General features: G+C 36.7%; 1 protein-coding gene across 1 annotated transcript in view; it reads left to right on the forward strand.

The window, feature by feature from the left end:
• Positions 1-15,965, forward strand: part of NBEA (neurobeachin) — a 519,273-nt gene extending 503,308 nt beyond the window's left edge. The window contains exons 56-59 of the mRNA XM_085320669.1: positions 8,655-8,756; positions 10,995-11,191; positions 11,873-12,024; positions 14,170-15,965. Coding sequence (XP_085176795.1) covers positions 8,655-8,756; positions 10,995-11,191; positions 11,873-12,024; positions 14,170-14,260 — 542 coding nt within the window. The 3' untranslated portion in view covers positions 14,261-15,965. The remainder of the gene's footprint in view (positions 1-8,654; positions 8,757-10,994; positions 11,192-11,872; positions 12,025-14,169) is intronic.
• The last annotated feature ends 4,379 nt before the right edge of the window (positions 15,966-20,344 follow it).

Raw genomic sequence — 20,344 nt, forward strand, 5'->3', positions numbered from 1 at the left:
CTTTACCACCTCATACAAGCATCATCCCTACTTCTTTTGGAGATAGATTTGTTTTAGTTCAGATACCTTTTTGTCATCGTGAAGATAGCTGAATCTGAAGAAATGCCACTTCTTGGAATCCCAGGTTTAATATCGTAACTCTCTATCTTTGAAAGTGTCTCCCTCAAAGAACTTGTAATTTTGTGGAAAAAAAAAGCCTATCAATCAGCTAACAGAAACCRTTGTATGAAAACAAAACCAATTGTATGTTTTGCTCTCAGTCTCTTCCTCCATATAGACAGGACATTTCCTTTTTACTTAGGAAAAAGCCTCATTGTCAAATTAATGGGAAGCTGTGCTGTGGGTGGTCATGTCCATTCTAGTGTAGCCTCACAGGCACGGGTAGCAGCACTCATGAAGATTAAATAGCCAAGTCCACGGTACCAGTTCCCTAAAATACTGATTAGATTCCTTACTACTCATGTTTTAGACTAGATTGCTGTATCATCACTGTTATTACTCTCTCAACTCATTGGGTTAAAATTAAGAGGCATGGGCTAATAATATGTTAGTGCTGTGCTATAAGCAGAACCTCATGTGTTGGAAACATATCCTGAGAGACCTTTTCATAGCWCTTTTGGCTTTTGGGAACATACACCAGTAAGAATAGATCATGTTAGTGATAATACATGAGAAGGATATTCTGCCTTTTAAAACTTCTACAATTATGAAATGTTCCTACTGAAGTAATAACTACTAAATTCTAGTCCCTACCATGAGTAGACATGATACGTTGTATAATTGAATCCCTATATACTAATTTTCATGAGAGAAGTATTCTTAACAATCCTTATGAAGATATTTTTGAAGTTTTACATAGCTATTAAGTCAATGAAGTAGTTTTATAAAGAAATATTTCCTAAACCATTCCTCTTCTGTATTTACTAGTAGAAGGTTAGGACTTGCGTTGTAGGAAAAATGAAAATGAGATGTTCACTGTAGGTTAAATCCAATTAATTAACATCTTTAAAATGAATTTCTAGAAAGATGTGGATGATATTTTCAGGAAAAAAGAAAAGGGGATTAGTTGCTTAAAAGCTGTCATCTGGAGACACAGATAAGGTATTTTATGTAACAGACTGTAAGAAGGTGAAGAATTCAAAGAAAAATGTCAGGTATAGTAATTATCTGAGTTAGATGCTTGGCTTTATAATGATCTTTTAAGCTGAAAGACAGTTAATTATCAATTTCAGCTTCAATGCATCCAATGACCAAAAGGAACTTTAGTTGCTTCAGAAAACAGTAAGSGGGAAAAAAGCAAGCCCCCAGTCCTAAACACTTTATATAGTTTAAAATGTTGTGTATATGAGATATATACTATTTCTTCAGAAAACATAGCAATCACGATTATTTATTGTGAACTACTCTGTGGCAAAAGATTGTCAGAATAAAGTCCTTACAATTTCTGCTGAAATTCCCTTTTGCAGAATCTGTGAGTTAGATGAAGTCTTTACTAAAGAACATGTATGTCAATAATCTAACRTGTCAGACTTGTCCAGAAGCCTCTACTAAACAATCTGTGTATATATGTACTGTGCTCAGAGGATGACCTCAGTTATGTCGGTGGGAAATACTGAATCAGCTCTGGTTTAAAATAGGAGAATAGAAAATAATTGTGGCTTGGATAAGATTCTTGCTGTTCCATGGCTGTTCCAGCTCAGTAGTTGAAAACTTGCCTACAAGAGTATGGTGAGCTTCTTTATAATTTTAGAAGAATTGTTCCAAATCAATGCATTCATGAAGTTATCACCTTTTTTTTTCCCTTGCCACCCATAGAAAGGGGGGGGTTTCTGATTCAGTCTGCATTTCTCAGAGTTATTTTCCAGGCTTTGAGAAGAGTGAATTTTCACCAGATTTTAAATAATATTTTTTCCATAACATAACTTTCAAAAATAGCTTACATAATAGCCATATGGTTAGAATATTTGTCAAGGAAGTGAGAGACCAAGTTCTTGGCCTCCAGAGGCTGAAGGAATTCAAACCCAATTTTCTCATATTCACAAGAATATGGAGGAGGTAGCCCCATGTGTACCTCCAGCTTTGATGGAAAGTATCAAGCAAAATTATTTTGTCTGCTCCTTATGATTAGAAAAAATTGAGATAAATCAAGAAATCAGGTCAAAAACTGCATACCTTCAACAGCAGTATTTGGGGCATACCTTATCCTCTTTGTCCTTTCTGTAGTCCAACAAAAATTGGTTTCATGTCTACGTAATAGCTCAGATATAATAGCAATAATGGAAAATACTTTTTCCTAGCCTTGCCTGAAGGTTGGTGCCTGGGGAAGATCCTGGAAAGTTAGGGATGAGGCATGAATTGCTTTTGACTGAGGCAGACTTGGATGCAGGCTTTCTTCTTCCTAGAAGACAACCACTGTCTTTTTATGTATGTTTGGATCTGTATTACTCCTTTAGGCTTGCTTAGATAAGTATGCACCTTTGGAAAAGCAGTGAATTGAATGTAGCTGAATTATCCTGCCAGGATCATATACCTACTTTCTAAGCCAAAACTGGCCATCTGAAATAGGTAATCTGAATCTGTACCTTATTAAATTGATGACCACATTATAAAAATCTGCTGCAGTTGAGAGAACAGTGAAAGAAATCTGTTTTCTTTTAGGAAGACACAACACACATAAATGATGTAATTTGCTTACAAGCAATTTAGCAGCAGAGATTGCTATTCTTTAGGTGATCTGGCAAATGTAAATYTTTGCAATTCTAAGAGACTGAATAGAAAAAATATTGTTACAGAGTTTAATGATTTGGATTTTGGGTTTTTTCCCCGTTTATGATATGTAGGGATTTGTTTTAGCTGAGCACCAATTTGTATACAAATTTCTTCTCACATAGCAACTGTATTAGTCATCATAAAAAGGAGCAAAGAGACTACATGATATGCCCTSGAGTTCAACATGTATCGTTATAGTTGTTTTATTTTTATATTTTATGATTGCTTTATTGAATGTCTCTTTCCAACAAGTGACTCTGAAAATGAGAATTATCTCAGAGTCTTTGAGCAGATATCTAAGTAGATGATAGAATTGCAGAAAAGTGAGGGACAGATGCTTTCATCTGAAAGAGACACAAATTCAGAAACTAATTTGGAAGTGATAAAAATTAATTTGCACACTTTAATTGGAATCAGACTCCTGCATGAAAGAAAAGAAGGAGGGTAGGCAGCTTGTGCTAAAAGCTGATTGAATATTTTTTCAGGTAAGTGTGTTGGACTTGGCTGCTTATCCTCTCGAGCCTCCCTGCGCAATATATTACATTCACCCTCTGACTGGTGTTCTTTAAAAGGATCAATGCTATTCCTGTTTTGTCCCTAGAGCCTGAAATTTCATTGATCTGGGGACTTGACATTTCTCATTACCTATTGCAGCATCCAAGAGGATGGTCACCAGAGGTGTGAGAGTTAACCCTGCTTTTTCTAACTGGAGTTGTACTGACCATTGTAAATATATTGTGTCTATCAGCCCAAAGCTCAGTTTGTTTAGCATTGTAACATAGTCCTCAGAGGTGCTAACTGTTTCTCTTATCCCAGTAGGTGTGTTCTGTATATACTGGAAAGACAGGATGAATGCTCCCCTAAAGGAGCTTTGGTAATTGACCTGCACTTTGGTTTAAGTCTGCAAAGAATTCCACAAAAGTACGCTTTCACTCTTTCCTTTTTGAAACAAATTTAAATTGCTTCTAGGTGAACATCCCAGTTTTTTGTGAGTCTGTATCTAAAAAGAGTAGTTATTTTGAGCTCAGGATATTSACTTTTTTTTATATTCCTCTACATTTTAATACTCTCTGACAAGTACTAGTTTAACCTCAAAAGGGCAGCGATTTAAAAATAGCTATCAGTGTGTTCTGTACTAGGTGGATGGCTACCTAAAAGCCTGCATAAGCATTTTTACACAAATGCAGTCGTCTACTTTGCATGTTTAAAGAGCTACAACAATACTAGTATGCTTGTACAATTTAGGTACTAATTTTTAAAATATGGCATCTTGGCACTATTCTGCCAGAGGGTGGCTAGCAGATACTGACTTGAAGAGCTTTCCATGGATCACTCTCCCCGCTCCCTCTCCAAGAATGACGTTGCTAAAGCTCTTTGAAAATTAACGTGTAACTTCTACTGCCATCGTCTCTGCTCTAGCAGGCAAACCCATCTCTCTCCCAAGACTTCCACAYGAAGGTAAAAGGGCCAATAATCCACCTGAACTAATACAGTTATATCTAGCATTTTACCAACAGATCTCTGTGCATTTGTTTTGCTCCATAGCTGGTGGGTGCAAACCAATTTAGTGGCAGAAATAAGAACAGGTKCCGGGAATCCTGACTGCCATTTCCTTCGTTGTAGCCTTCCTTTTGGGGCCTGGGTAGTTGTAAGATACCTAAAAGTCCACTGGCTTTGGTGAATTGCATTATACAGAGTGTTGTTCACATTGCTCAGTAAATAAACCAGAAGGTGAGATGCTATGGTATTTACCTTGAATATTTTGCTGTCAGCAATCTTTTTTTTCTTTTTTTTAAAAAAAAAATAACATAATTACTCCCTCATGTTGTGGACATTGTGGATGGCTATTTCCTATTTTGAAATTACAGTTTTTGGATATAGCCCGTTTTCTTTTTCCATCAAATCCCATGCATGATTTTATCTGACAGTAAGAAATAAACAAAAACTATTATATTTTCATTTTCATGAAAGCTGTAGTATTTTCTAAGATTTTGTTTTCTGACAGATATCCCTTCAAAAGGTGTTAATAGTAAAGACTGTATCATAAATGTGATACTTTATTTTCAACAAATAGTTCAGCTGTAGCCTTGTGTTTGCTTCTATCAAAGCCAGCGATGAAATGGAAACTGGAATTTGCAATGTGGTCTCATCTTTCTTTAAACAGACGACTCCCAGATGTGTCCCCAGAGCAATCTGTACATAACTCCTGAAAAAGGACAACACGAGAGAAACAGTAATACTGTTCATCCTTTTTCTTTTTTTTTTCTTTGTCATGAGAGTGCCATCTGTTATAGGAGAACATTACAATAATATTAAGCRTTATATATTTGAGAGAGAAGGGAAGATATATTTTGTTTTAGACTTTGTAGAAGAAGGTATTTGTTTGGGAATACAAGACAGGGTTTTTTTGCTTTTTTTTTCTTGCCCTCTAGTAATTCAGTTCAGAGGTGCTCCTTTGGGGAAATTATAGGGAGTTTACAGTGATGGTATCTCAGTTCATAGRTAGGATATTTTCACCTGCGAGCTACAGCCTTTGACCTCCAGCTGCATCTGTCAGTGGTGATGTGACAATGACAGAATATTTTGTTAGATTTTGAATGATTCCTAGAGTTCACAACTTCTGTCTTTAGCAATAAAATGTAGTATGATCAAGGTTCTCTCCCCCTATGCCATAGCTTCTTCTGTAGAAAATATCATTAAATACATTTTTCTTTAAGCCCTAAGGGGAAAAAGTCCTATTTTCAATTACTGTCTAACTGTGGCTCCTAATAATGATATTCTATTACTAATTTATACTTACAAGCCTCAAAGATTTCAGGACAGTTATTTCTTACAAGTGTTTRTCTTTGTAAATTGAGAAGTCCATCAAWTATGCTCATTTTTTRTATTCTTACATTTTGCAAATCCATAATATTATACCATTATCCTAGAAAAGAGTGAGGAAAATGTTCTTTTGAAAATTGCATTTTTTTTCCATTTAAAATTTCTAACCATCTAATCATTTCAGTCGTTCACTACTGCTAGTTCCCTTGTAGTGTGATGACCCTACCATGTGCACCTCTGCAAGAAAATCCCTGGGCACTATTCCTCCTCCATAATTTCCAGGAGGACTCACAGTAGAAGATGAAAAAAAAAGGGGGAGGGGGGATTTGAAGTTTGTTGCATTTTATGTTTTTTTTTCTTCCTGTGTTAGGCTGTTGGAGAAATAAAAACATCAGAGGATGTGAGGTGCACAACAGATACACTGAAGGGGAAATTACAACAATGTAAAACTCAATGTATAACTATCTTAAGTCAGACATGTAGCATCTTTCTCTATTTCTTCCAACATCCCTCCTTTGCTAACTGTAATACCATGTTTTCAATGCACATCTTCAATTTCCAGGCCTAAAAGATTTTTCCTTACTGGCTGGGTTAAAAACTGTGATACTAGGATTTATTGGGATAGCTATTTTCAGTAGAGATAGGAAAGTGCTAATTTCTCTGTACAAAGCAATGGTAAGAGCATGTTTGACCTACTCCGTACTACTGGATTGAAAACTGAGCTCTATAAATTTGATTAATTTATTGAATGGCTTCTGTGACATAAATCTCTACAATAAAAGGCTAAATTCACTGACCCACAAAATTCTATCCAAGCCTACTTTCCTAAAGCGTTTCTTTCAGAAACGTTTGCAATTTTACATTAGATACCCAAGTAGTTCCCTTGTTAATTTGTTACAGTGTTTAACTGCTTTCCATTTAGGAAACTGCATTTTACTGCAAGGTTGAAATGTGTGTAGCCATTCACTCATTGGACCTTGCTGTGCCATTAGCTGCAGGATAAATTTATGAGCCATCGGACTTCTTTTATACCTGTAACTCACCAGATATGGTGATTAAGTCACCACTCTGCTTCCCCTGCAGTGAAGAGAGGAGGCACTTTAAACATTGTGCAAACTCCTATCCTACTCTCTGTATCAGTTGTATGACCCTCCTTTGAGCTTATTTCTCTAAATGTGAGTACAAGACTTTCATCTTTCTGGTTTACAGGGTCAGGATACTTCCGTACTCCTAGCTGCTATTTTAGAGCATTCCTCTGAAAACTTACGTTGAGGCAGTTACTCGCTATAAACTCTATGGACTGTATAGACTCTATAAACCCTTCTCTGTCTCACTCCTTTCCAAAACAGAATCTCTTCTCCAAAAGCAATGTGTCTATCTGTCTAAACCTCAACCTTCCATCTGACTGCATTCAAAGTAAATAAATAAAAAGCATTTTGTTGCATTATTATTAACAAGGCAATGAAGAGAGCTTTATAATTATTACTTTCTGTCTTCATTAGACAATTCTCCTTGAATCTTTGTATCAGGTGAATATTACCCACAAAGATTTTCTATTATCCTGTAGATAACATTACTGTTTAGTATTTGGTCAAGAATCMCTCCTATAGCAATAAAGTTATATGGTCAGTCATTGAATCAGTTTCTGAACCATTCACGTGATCCTCAATAGGTTCTGTATAACACAGTTTTTTTCAAGCAAAAAGTTGTACTACTAAGTCAAGTGCCTTGAAAAAAAATATGTGGAGGCCATTTTAACACAGCCATCTTTATCAACTGTACCTGTCCTCCTGTCAAAAACAGGTAACAGGCTTTCTTGACTTTCTTGACAAGATTTCCATTCCAAGACAGCAGGGTGATTGGCATTAATGATTTTTCTCTCTGATTCTTTGTTGACAGAATTCTGGATTAATCATTCTGTTATTTTGCCCAGGATTAATGTCACAGTAATTCATCTCTAGTTCCCTAGGTCATTTCTTTTATCCTTTTAAAATATTTGAACTGTTCTAGCAGAGCTCCAGTTCTTTAGAATTTCCCCATTTTCCTGTGTTTCGTTTGTATAAAGTAAATATAAGCAGATCAAATTTCTGTTATCTCAGAAGTTAATTTCTTGTTATTGTTCAACTTTTCTTTGTCTATCAAGGTGGTATCAAACACTGAGTAATTCTCTACTGCATACAGGAGTTTCTTTGTTAAGATATCAGCGTCGGTTGTTATTAGAAACTATAGAAATGTTGCTATTTGTCAGCTAATGTTCTATAAATGCCCATTTGCTKGTATCTATAATCCATGATAAAATARATTTTTCTCCTGCATAGAGAAAAAAAACATCTAAGGAGTAATGTCTTGCTCTTTAATAAAACAAAGTATCAAAAAATTACGTATGTATCCACAGTGATACATAGTTATAGATATAGTTATATACATATATATCCACAACTATCTTTAGTTATAATTTTAATGTATAACTATTCAGTGTGACTGAATGATTAATGTCGATGTGACAATAGTGCCCTTGTAGTAGAGTACTGTTCCCCTTTTCTTCTCTTCCTACCCCCAGTTAATGAGATAAATTATGGTCATTAATATAGGAACATCTTCAACTCATTCTTCAGGTTCTTAGCAGAAGACATACATGTTCAGTAGCAGATCTTTACATTAGAGCTACTTTAAATACCATCACACTTTCTGTTCTGTAACTGACYTATAACTTTTGTTATTTTTAGATAATCCAACAGATCCTTGCTGCGTTTCTGTTATCTTTATGCATTGTTATCATCCATGCATCCACGCATTGCAAGCAGCATGTAGCCCATTGCTTYCTACACAAAGAAGCTTGTGTTTTGTTAATGTGCAAGTTAAGGGATTGATAGACTGTGCATGGTACGATACCTGAATGCGTGTTGCTCAGAAACTCAAGATATATATTGAAGCAGATTGTACCTTCCTTTGATACTTAGCTGATTTAAGGCAACTTACAGCAAAGTTCTTTTGTTGTTAAAGCAAATTTGGTTCAGAACTTACTGATTGTTTCCTATTTTTGATTTTTTTTTTTNTTATAGGCGATTATCCAGCTCCTAGGGCTGTGCTAACTGGTCATGACCATGAAGTTGTCTGCGTATCAGTCTGTGCAGAGCTGGGACTCGTTATCAGTGGTGCTAAAGGTCAGAAAACTTTTTATGATTTAAGTCTTAACATTTTTAGAGCCTTTCTTAATGGAACTTCTCAGTCTTCCCTCAAGCCACATATACTTTAGTTATCCAAAGTATCCTCTACCAAGATATATTGTAATCCTTCTGGAATTGGCAGCTGCTTAYTCTGAATGTTAAGGCCTACTCCCTGTACATAGGTAATGTACAAATCAAGACATTTATGAAAAAAAATGCACAATGATGCTGAACCTAAAGGTTTGTCTTGCAGTGGTGTTATTTTGTAACTTGTAAGGCAGCTTTATTTACTCTTACTGTCATAATGCTGTACTCTTTTAAACTATATTTTTGCAAACTACCTCTTACTAAAATAGCTGAAATTTGTACTCAACTATCTTCAGCTTCATTAGTTATGTAGTGTTTGGGTAATTTATATATTTTTAGAGGCAAAAGTTGCTGGAGAACTAAAGATCTTCACATCAAATCCAAAGTATATTTGTAATTCATCCAGAGAAATGGAGTCCCTTTCTGTCAGCTCTTGTCTCCTCAGTTAATATACCCACATTCTTCCTTTGCAAACTCTATTCCAAATATAAATACAGAGAAAAAAATCACTTTTTTGTTTGTATTTTCTAGCATATGCCTCTTTTACAGCAGCTTATCAAGTTTCTGTCCTTTCCAGTGTCTTTGATTGCATTTCACCGCAGCGCTGCGTTGTTCTGCCTGCCTGCGTGAACGCTGCACGTGCCGCCTCGCGGAGAGTCTGCCTCTCTGGAGCTCTTTGTGTCGCTGCGTTAACACACACAGCCCTCGGGAGAGCGGGCGCTAAGACAGGGAGACAGCGCAGGCAGGGCTTCTTGGAGAAAATCCCGTGTGTCAGGGTGTTGTGTGCACACTCTTAGCCAACAAAACAAGAGTGCTTAGCCTATATGTCTTTGCACTAGATCCTAAATCAGAAGATACTCTTTGTGCTTTTTTTCTTCCTGTCCATGAACAATCAGCTGAGCCAAGGTAGTGGCAGTTTGTCAGTGTGCTTAAATGTGAGGGTATCATACTTGTATTTTGAAAGGTCTAATATGTTAATTATTCYAAGGGTAGGGACATCCACTTCTCATAACATTCTGGCACTTCTGTATTTCCAAAGCTAAGACTCAACTATTTGAGAAAATAAATTAATTCCACTGCAGTTGTATCCCATTGACCCAGTCAAGCTTGGGGTCTCTCTCTGTATAAGGCTTTATGCAAACAGGGACGAAAACATGTGGGCTTACACACAAGTACGTGGGCTGTGATTCATTCTACCTGTGCTGCTATGTGAATTTCAGAGCAGTTAGAAAGGCTTAACATAAGGTGGCTGGTGGTCTGCCAGTGTGAATTTGCTTTCAGGGTCATAGGCCGGGTGTATAARGAAATGAAAACTGTGCTGTCCAGGAGTATCCTGTGACTCATAAAAGAAAATGTTTAGCATTTAGCATTTAGCATGGCTCATTACACTTACCACAGAGGAGACTCCGTTTTTTTTAAGAATACCAATGCCACTTTCGATCTTAAAATGCATCTGGTGTATACACTGTAGATATCATAGTTGAGTTTTTCTTTCAACACCAAAAAAAAAGAGRCATTAAAATATATTAAAATTTATCTGGAGTAAATGCATTTAGAGTATGTTCTCCTGAAAGTTCTTATAGTCCAGCTATCACAGTTACTCTGTTGGCTGTCTGATGACATCCGTTGTTAAAACAAGTCAGGACTGAAATCTATGCATGCTTTGCATTCACTGGGGGAGAGGACCTACAGGAACTGCCACTGACTATAGGATAAATATGCAGTCATACAATTATATGCCCTCTGGGAGTTGCTCCTACTATGCACTGATAGGGCCCCATCTGTTTAATGTGAATGGGCAGGCTAAAGAGAGTTCATGTTTTTTAAGGAAAGCACCAAGACTGAGGTCTCTGAATACTTGGAAAGAGGAAAGAATATTTTAAAAGATAGATTAATGATAATTACCAGTAATCAAATCAATAATAAACTATTACTTTCAGACCTATTGTATCTATTTTCTTCCATTGCTAGCTCTTACATTGCCTTTTCTGTTGTATATTTTAAATTCTTTATGCAAAGTTTGCATCTTTTTTTTTTATCTATGCAGGACTAGCATGATCTAAAAGTATAGTATACATTGTCTCTTTGTGTAGTGTATATAGCTTGTATAAGCAGCAAATGTGTTATATATTATCTTTTCATATGCAGAAGGTCCTTGTCTGGTACACACAATTACTGGAGATTTGCTGAGAGCCCTGGAAGGAACAGAAAACTGCTTGTATCCTCGCTTAATTTCAGTATCTAGTGAAGGTCACTGCATCATCTACTATGAACGAGGACGGTTCAGTAATTTCAGCATTAATGGCAAACTCTTAGCTCAGATGGAGATCAATGATTCAACCAGGGTAAATCTAAATGCAAACAGCCATTTGTYGTGTCTCGCTTTTATGTATTAAAATAAATGGAATTTATCTGCATTGTTGTTTAAAGGAAATTACACATGCAAAATTGCCATTTCCTGCTTAAGTCATATTCAAGTACAAATGCTCTCATCTCTATCTTCAAATGCAAAAGTGCACTTGAATTTTTTCAGAATAAATAAGAACAAATTTTGATCCCACATAATTTCTGGAATTTTTGTTTGGAATTACATATCAGTGGGAAATATGTCTTTAAAACAAAATACTCTGAAATAAGTCCATTCTTCATTTATTAGCCAAGACAAGAATTCATGCCTTCAGGGCTCTGCTCTGTCACTAGCACTTAAAACAGCATAAGGAATGCAGATCCCTGCTCTGCTTTAGGTGTTAGTGATGACATTGAGTATTGTAGGACAAACACAGAAATGTTTTCTGAATTCAAGTCTTGGCAGATATAGTTAAAGAGCTTTCTGGTTCACATAGGAGATATATTTCCATGTCATTTTTAAAGCCACATAAGAATTTTATTTAAAATTTGTAGCTCCTAAATAGTAGTGGTTTATTTTTTTCTTTAGGAGAAGTGAGAGTCTTTGTTCAGTTGATTAAATTGTAGTAATATTGATTAGTCGCCCTAAATGCTGTGCGTTTTGTCTTACTCTTCTGAAGGCCATTCTCCTGAGCAGTGATGGGCAGAACCTGGTGACAGGGGGAGACAACGGCGTAGTGGAAGTATGGCAGGCTTGTGACTTCAAGCAGCTCTATATTTACCCTGGCTGTGATGCTGGCATTAGAGCTATGGATCTGTCTCATGATCAGAGGTGARTTTGTCATTAATATTTTTATATGAAGTTTAAAAATGCATGAAGTCTAGATCTATGTTAACTTTAAGGTGTGAATTCATGGTATGTACTCATATAAAGGGTATGAATCATAAAGGGTATGATTCAAGACTGTGATCCTAGTTGTTACCTTGTTGATTTATATGACTCGACATTTTGTCTGATCCTTAAGTCTCTTAAGGCAAGTGCTTAATATTAAGATGAGGTGTTACATCAGCGAAGTCAGTAAGCCAGATCCTCAGCTAGGAAAATAATGGTAAAATTACATTAACTTAAGAACAGCCAAACTGGATCAGACCACAGTAGTGCCTGTTAAAAAACAGAAGAAAAATGTACAAAAGTCTGTGGTACATTTCTGATTTTCAACCATGTATTGTTTGAGAACTTCTTGAGGTGGCATAAAGACCGTAATGTGTAATACTATCAGTGAATCGGTCCGGCAGGAATAAGTGTAGTCCTTTCTTTTCTCCTTCTCTGAGCAAAGGAGATATTGTGTACATGCCTAGATACTTGCAGTGATTGCTGTAATACTGTAGAACTAGAATATATAGTCTAAACATAAAAGCTATACAAACCATATCCCTCAGTCTTCTATTTTAAAGTGATTATAATATAAACCTTCATTTGCATTTATGCAGAGGTATGAATGGATTTGCTCTTTACATCATTCATCAGTCTTATTTCTTATTAATATTATAAATGCAAGACAAAAACTACACAGGATGTTAGAAAAATCACAGAGCATTCATGTCGGTTTATTTTTCCTACGCTTTTCAGAATTATTATGCTATGTACCCATTTGGTAAAGCAGCAAAAACACTTATACATCGAATACCCACCAAATTTATTCATATATGAATAGATGACATGAAACAAGATTTCTGTGTCAAACTTAGGATAATCATCAAAACTAACTTACTGGAAGAGATCTATTTGCTTCTGGAACTTTGCCATTTTATTCATACAGTACTGTGCTGTGTTTGAAGAGATTTATTTACACTATGAAAAGATTCTGCTAGCCTAATTTCTATATCCCTGGTTTTAATACTAGGCTGTGAGGCCCCAGCTGAGCAAAGTACTTTTAAGCACCTGCTTAGCTTTAGTTGCATAATTAAGCAGAGAATGGATTTTATATGGTTTGATATAAGTGGTGATAGATACTTAATCCAATTTTAGAATTCAGCTACCAGAATTAGAGGGCATATGATAACTGGAAAATCATCTCAACTATTTCCACCAGAACTACATAAATGTAGGAGTATATTTAAGGTGAAGCTATTTAAGGTCACCAAATTGTGATTAGCTCATGATTAAGGGATCAACTAAGTTGTCTTCACAGAGGCATCCAATTACATTTGAGAGGCTCCTGGATAACCCACCTAAGCCTTGCAGCCAGTGCAGAGGGCAGGACTCTCCACGGGCCTGGTGTCACAGCTGCCAACTGGTGTACATGTGTCACATATGCTGGGGCATCTCAGGTGCCACCAGATGCCTATAACTAGGCATTGGATTCTAAAACATCTAAATGAAGGTGTTTCCACACAGACGTCTGCATGAGCACTAAGGGAATAAGCTGCCAGAATAATCATTGGATTTACTCACTGCTGCCTGTGGAGTCTAGAGAACAATTTAGCTCACCCTAAATTATATTCCTCATGACCTGTAATGAGTTGCTCTGTAGGCAGGAGGCTGAGTTGGTTGGTACCTTTAGCCAGATGGTACTATTTGAGATACCTTGAAGTATCTAGAGTATGAACATGGATGGCACATAGGACTATGGACCTTGTTAAGACCAAGCCATTCTTGAAAGGCAGCTGGAGGAAAGGCAGACACCCAAGAGTGTCTCAGCTGGCACTGTACTTTCACCTATATGAAGGCAGCTGAACGGAGCTCCTGATCTCTATCGCAGACATTCAGCTTCTATGTAGATACGTAAATTTTGTGTCTCCATTGCAAACTTAATCCCACCTATAAACTTACTTTTCATATAGCATTGCAAAAATTTAGTCTCATTTTAAGTTCTTTTACAGTTTAATGCAACCCACCGTTTGAGAAGGTAAAAGAGAATTAATGGTTAAGTAAAAAATAACATTATTTAAGGACCACCTTTTCTGTCTTCTTCAGAACTCTGATTACTGGCATGGCTTCTGGCAGCATCGTAGCCTTTAATATAGATTTTAACCGGTGGCATTATGAACATCAGAACAGATACTGAAGTGGAAGGAAGAACTGACAGCCCAGGTAAAGCTGAGAGCACAAGTGCTGCAATGAAAGGTGTAGTCTCTGGTGGAAAAACACGTCTGCATTGACCTCCGTTGTACATTCCATTACACCCAGCAATAGCTGTACATTGTAGTCAGCAACCATTTTACTTTGTGTGTTTTTTCACAACTGAACACCAGCTGCTGAAAAGCAAGCTTGTATCATGTAAATTATATGAATTAGGAGATGTTTTGGTAATTATTTCATATATCTTTGTTTATTGAGAAAAGGTAGTAGGATGCGCCACAAGAGACTTTTGAAAATTCTGAGGAACCTTGTGTCCAGTTGTTTCAATGTTTAGGCTATGAACCTAACATGCATCCCATCTCCAGCCTCTTTTCAAGCTAAGAAAAAAAAATACGTTTGATACTTTGTACATCAGATGCACATCTTAACTTTRAAGGGATACTTTTGTAAAAGTAAAACCTTGTATAAAGAACAAAACTGTTTCTTAATTTTATTGTGGAGTTACAACTTGCATGTACTTTAAACCTGATGTCTTGGAGGAGCAGGTGCATTCACACAAATCAAACTGGAGATCTGTCTAAGGGTACAGCTTGTAGTAAAGGGTTGAATTTGGGTGCAAACAGTAATTTTGACATTTTCACCAAAACATGTTTTTCACTTTTTGAATCTAAACTTTACCCCTTTGAAGTGGAATTCTGCTCATGAAGCATTTGGATAAAAAGCCATCATTTGCCATATTTATACTTTATACAGTAGAAAATAAATTCCTCCCTTTTAAATTCAAAGACTAGTATAAAGGGAGCAAATAGGGGAAGTTCAGTATAATGCTCTGTAATGCTTAATGACTCCCAATGCATAGAAGCTGCTATACTTCTGGATTATTAAGATTTGGCATAGAAATCATTGCAGGAGAGAGCCTAAAATAATTCTTTTTCCCCTTATTTTTCCTCTGAGCAGCTTGGTTTATTTATCAGCCTTAGCTTCATTGCAAAGGTGACTGAGGTTATTCTTTTTGATTCTTCTGAAAATCTCACCTGAAGCCACATTCTCAGACTAAGGCACTTCATGTTTTACAATACTGTAATGATAACTATCAGAATAATTTTCTGCACATTGTACTGATCAAATTACACACCCAGGGGTATATACACTTTAATTCATGTTTCTTCTTTGTATATTTGGTGACTGTATTGTCATAGATGTACATATTGTGTCGGTAGGGCTATGAGGCATGTAACAGGAATGTAATTTTCTCAGAATTTACACTCACTTGCAGTCATTTATTTAAAAAGATAATGGATTCTTTGTATTGGCACTTTGCACCAGAAACATATCATTATTTATTGATGTGATTACTTATTTGTTATCCACCTTGTATTAGTAAGTTTAGCACTGAATTTCCTTCTTCATTGTTGTTTGTATTTATAAGATTCAGAAATCATGGGGATCAACGTAATGATTAAGTTATTCATCACCAGTCTGTAAGCAATATCTTGAGTTTGTAGCTTAGAATTGGGAGAATATTGAACATCTGGAAGACAAGTTCATTTCATCTTGAGATCATGGTGAAATATTTTGGATATATAAATTCCTTAAGCTATTGTAACCATGTTTTATTGCAAAGATGTAAAATATGCCAGATGTGTGTGAGTTGGAAATCAAAAAGAAAAATAAAATATGCAAAGAATTCAGTGATTGTTTTTCATTTCAACAAACTTTTCATCAAAACAGTCATATTATCATTAGGACCAAACAATTATTTTTTAAAATCCTCTTTTATATTTGATGTGTATACCAAAAATTATGCATGTCTGGGAGGTTGCATTTCCTGTGGTCTCAGGAAGTAAAACAGATGACACACTGTATGTTTGCTATCCTTTTGATTGCCAGTACATAAAAAGAAACTAATGATACTTTGATCAGCAGAAACAAAACAAAAATCAAAGACATTGAAAGGATATTTAGGATCCTTGTGAACAGGCAATAATCTTGTATGACAGACTTCACAGAGAGCAAAGATCTGATGAGAGCCATCCTGCATATCTCTCAATATCTAGTAAGAGGGAATTGATTTCATCTTATTTTAGGGTGGAAAGTTAGATGTCTGCACTCACTGTGTAACAGAATGAAATAGGTGTAATAAGTTGCCTTCTGTAAATGCTGAAGTCTCTACAAAGATTATAGCAGATAACTGTAGATAGATAGTTATCTAAATGTTAGATTTCTCATTTAAAATGAGAAAGGCAAAATTCTTTCCTCACAATTAGAAAACTATTTATTGCCTAAAAAGCAGAATAACAGCCATTGATTAAAAGCAATTTGTTGCCCTATTCACTGCCTCTCCCTTCAGAAACACTGTTCTTTAAACAGTTATGAAAGTGAATAAAGATAATACTTTAGAATATAGTTATAATGCAGTATATATTTTTGCAGATGTCTATTTGAATCAATTAGCTTTTGAATTGAATCCCCTAACTTAATTGTTTGGGGGCTTGAGGGGAGATGGAGAAGGAGAGGAGAGGATTGATTTGCTAATACTGGCATTTGGAATAGTTTTGTTGTCATGTGTCCCAACAACCATTCCATTAAAATATAAATATGGCCTCCAATTTCACACTTTACAGAACAAATTGAGTGATTAAAAAAAATGCATCCTTGTAGTTAAACCAAAACTGTGTATTAATGTAATCTTAACTAATGCTGTTGATCGTGTAAAGTCTCTCAGATTTATGTAAAGTGTAATTTGAGTCACAAACTAGAAATTTTTGTGCCCAAGCAAACCTGCACCTGACAAAGTAGGCCACAGGATACAAAAAGAAAAAGAAAAAAATGGCTATGTTGCATTCGTACATAGGAGTACCCACACAAGTCAATCTCAGAATAATAATAAATGAAAGAAGGACCATCTCCATTAAGTTAAAAAATGGAGTTTCTACAAAAAAGGACAAGAAGAATGTATTAACAGGTCGGTATGGTTATATAGACCAACTGGATATAGATTTTGTGGTGCGTATGTGAAATACTGCTTTTGGCTTTTACCCCCTATTTATTTATTTATTTATTTTTAAATATAAAAAAAAACATTAGGCTTCTGCTAGAATATTTTAAAGATATTGTTGGGTTTTTTTAATTTTTGTTAATTATATTGTTATGCACCTACCTGTTGCAGATTCTCTTAATGTAGAAAGATAGTATATGTGGATCTCCAGGTTATGTCACAAGACCTTCAGATGCCCCATTTCTTTCACACTGTAAAGCAAGACGGACTTCCTTTATTTCCTTCCTTATAGACATGGGAGTTATTGATACCAGAAGGTCTCCAAGGAAGCAGCTTTGACCAGTCTCATTATATAAGACCAATCTCTGCTAAGCATTATGTATGCAACTGTGCAGCTAAAATATAACCACAAGGAAAATAATACACATTTAATTGGCTGTGTCCCTGCTAGTCAGTCCTAAGCTAAGAACTGGGCTATAAGCTAATGCTGTACCTGAAGCATGATACAGCAGCTATGAGGCTTACCCAGATCCTCRCAGTGTTGAGGAGGGTGCTGCCTTCCCTGTGAGAGGAAAGGTAAAAGAAAAACAGATTCATTTTACCCCTGAGGAAGAACCAATTAGAGTCAATTTACTGGAAGAGCCTCGAGTAAATAATGATTATGTTGATAGAGAATCTTACAGGCTATGCTTGTTGAGCTAAAACTCCTCCTTGTGAACAACTGTGTTACCAAATGTTTGCTTTAATATAGTTGATGCACTCGTCAACCCTGTTGACAAGAAAGCTGTGTGTTTGAAGCAAGCCCTCGTACTGCCAGGGATAAAGCTGTTGGACCAGACACACAGGGTGAAGGGTTGACTTCTGGTAACATCAAGAGAACCACCTCCTGATGCAAGACATCTAGTACACATAAATATTTTATTTGGAGACCCTTACCTGGAGTTTATGCTCACATTTTCCAGTGGATTAATTGTGGCTGGTTTTATTTAGTGCTTTTTTCTGGTACTTGCAAATACTAAAAATGAAAGATCTAAAATTAAAGTTTATATTTAAAGAAAGAAAGAGGGATTGGAAATTTATTATGTTATTACATTACAATGCAGAACAGTTTATAGATTCTCTAGCCCCTGTGATTAACTTTGCAACATCTACAGTTAAGTTTCAAGATCTATAACTGTCAAAAAAAAAAAAAAATGGTGATTGTTTACTTGCAAATGGTGTAAACTGTGGCCATATAATTAGTTTACAAAGGGACTTAGAGAAAAGGTAAGTCAGTTCATGGGTCCCTCTATGGTGATATCATGCCTAAGCAATGGCACAGCTTGCCATCATTATCTGTAAGTCCTTCTCTGAATTTCATCCCATTTGCATAAACAAGGACATGGATAATTAACTAAGTATCAGCTAAGTATCCACCTGCAAAGGTAAGTGACTGGAGTAGTTTTTACTTATTAACAGCTTGGCATAAGGGATCTGTGTGCCAAAGAGTGCCACAATGCAAGGCTAGTGTCAGACCAGGGTTCCTAAGCAAAACAGAGAATAGACCCTTATGTTCAAAACTAGATACTCAGAAAAAATGTCTTTGGTGCCAGAAGACTAAGGACAGATAACAACCAGTGTTAAGCACTGTTAATGCTTTGAAGAGAATCAGCCTTACCAGGATGCTGCAATGACCAAGCCCTGTAGCAAAGCTAATCCTAGTGATGTATCTGTGCAAGTTCAAGCCATTATATTGCTGGAAGAGAGAGCAGACCAACTGAAACTGGTCTAATAGTCTCAACCTGTACAGCTATCTGTATAAACCCAGTGCTCATAGCTGTTCAGACGCGTTACCTCTGTAGAGTTATCAAACAGGAAGTAGCGCCTGGAAGCAGGAGTCTGCTTCATTYGGAAGTCAGCAGTACTCTGGGCAGGGGATTGAGGTTTGGAGAAAAGTAGAAAGCGAAGGCCAGCTCTCCTCATCAACAAGAAAAAGGGGTGCAGTTTCTTCCAAACAGACCTAAACAAAATGCCCCAGCTCCTGCCTTGCATTGTCCAGCCCTACCCTTTCCTCCACTCACCCTGCTGTCCCTCTCGGTAACTCACCCCGAAAAGCAGCCTCTAGATTAGGTCTCTTGCCACTGTGTCCTTTCTCCTTGATACCCATCTCATGCCCCTCTCATTTCCCAACCACCAAGAAGAACTAAAGATGACTTGCACACACATATTGAGGCCCCCAAAGGCCCATGCAAATATCTTTTCCAAGCTCTTTTCTGTCCTAGTGATGAGTTGTAGGAAGCAAAACTTGAAATGAAAAGAGAATCACTACAATTCCTATCTTTCAACTGTCCATTCAAGCAGAACCAGCAGTCATATGGGAGTATTATTCTCTGAGTAAACAACATAGGTCAGGGCCCGTTTGCTGATCCAAAGGCAATAGCATGACATAGCTTCAAGCCATGCAGCTTAACTCTGAAACCAGCCCTTAACCCACCCTAGCCTGTGTGCAGTGCAGGCAGTACCAGGTTAAAAGGTTGCCAGTTAAGCAGTGTGATGAGCCTGGCACACTGCTCAAGCCTGCAACTTTGTTGCTCAGACTGTTAGCACAGATGTAGCCAAGGCATCTAAAAGGACTCCCTTGGACTCTGTGATCATCAACCACGCCACACAGTTATAACATGACAGATGGGGCTTGGGACTCAGTAACAGCATCCCCTGCCACCAATCTGCACATGAGGCTGCTCTCCTCTGGAAGGAAACCTCATCAAGCCCCACACCCTAACACTATATCTGCTGGACTACAGCTATATAAACACTTATTGCAAGAACATACACCTAAGCTGCTCCGTTCTTTAAGAGCTTAGTACTCTAAGGCATGCTCAGAATCACCTCCTCCTTGTATGCTGCCTGTATGTACCTTCACATGAGGCACCATCAATACTGGCTGGATTTTTTTTTTTTTTTTTTTTTTTTTGGCCTTAAGAAATATTTTAGTGCTATGTACTAGACTCTTCTTTGTGTGTATACCTGCAGTAGTGAAGCACTTGCTTTCCTCTCACTTGTCAGCTTCTTAGTGAGTTGGTCTGAACTTCC

The sequence above is a fragment of the Rhea americana genome, unplaced genomic scaffold (genome assembly GCF_003343005.1).
Source record: "Rhea americana isolate MKP2758 unplaced genomic scaffold, rheAme1 scaffold_65, whole genome shotgun sequence".
NCBI classification, from domain to species: domain Eukaryota; kingdom Metazoa; phylum Chordata; class Aves; order Rheiformes; family Rheidae; genus Rhea; species Rhea americana.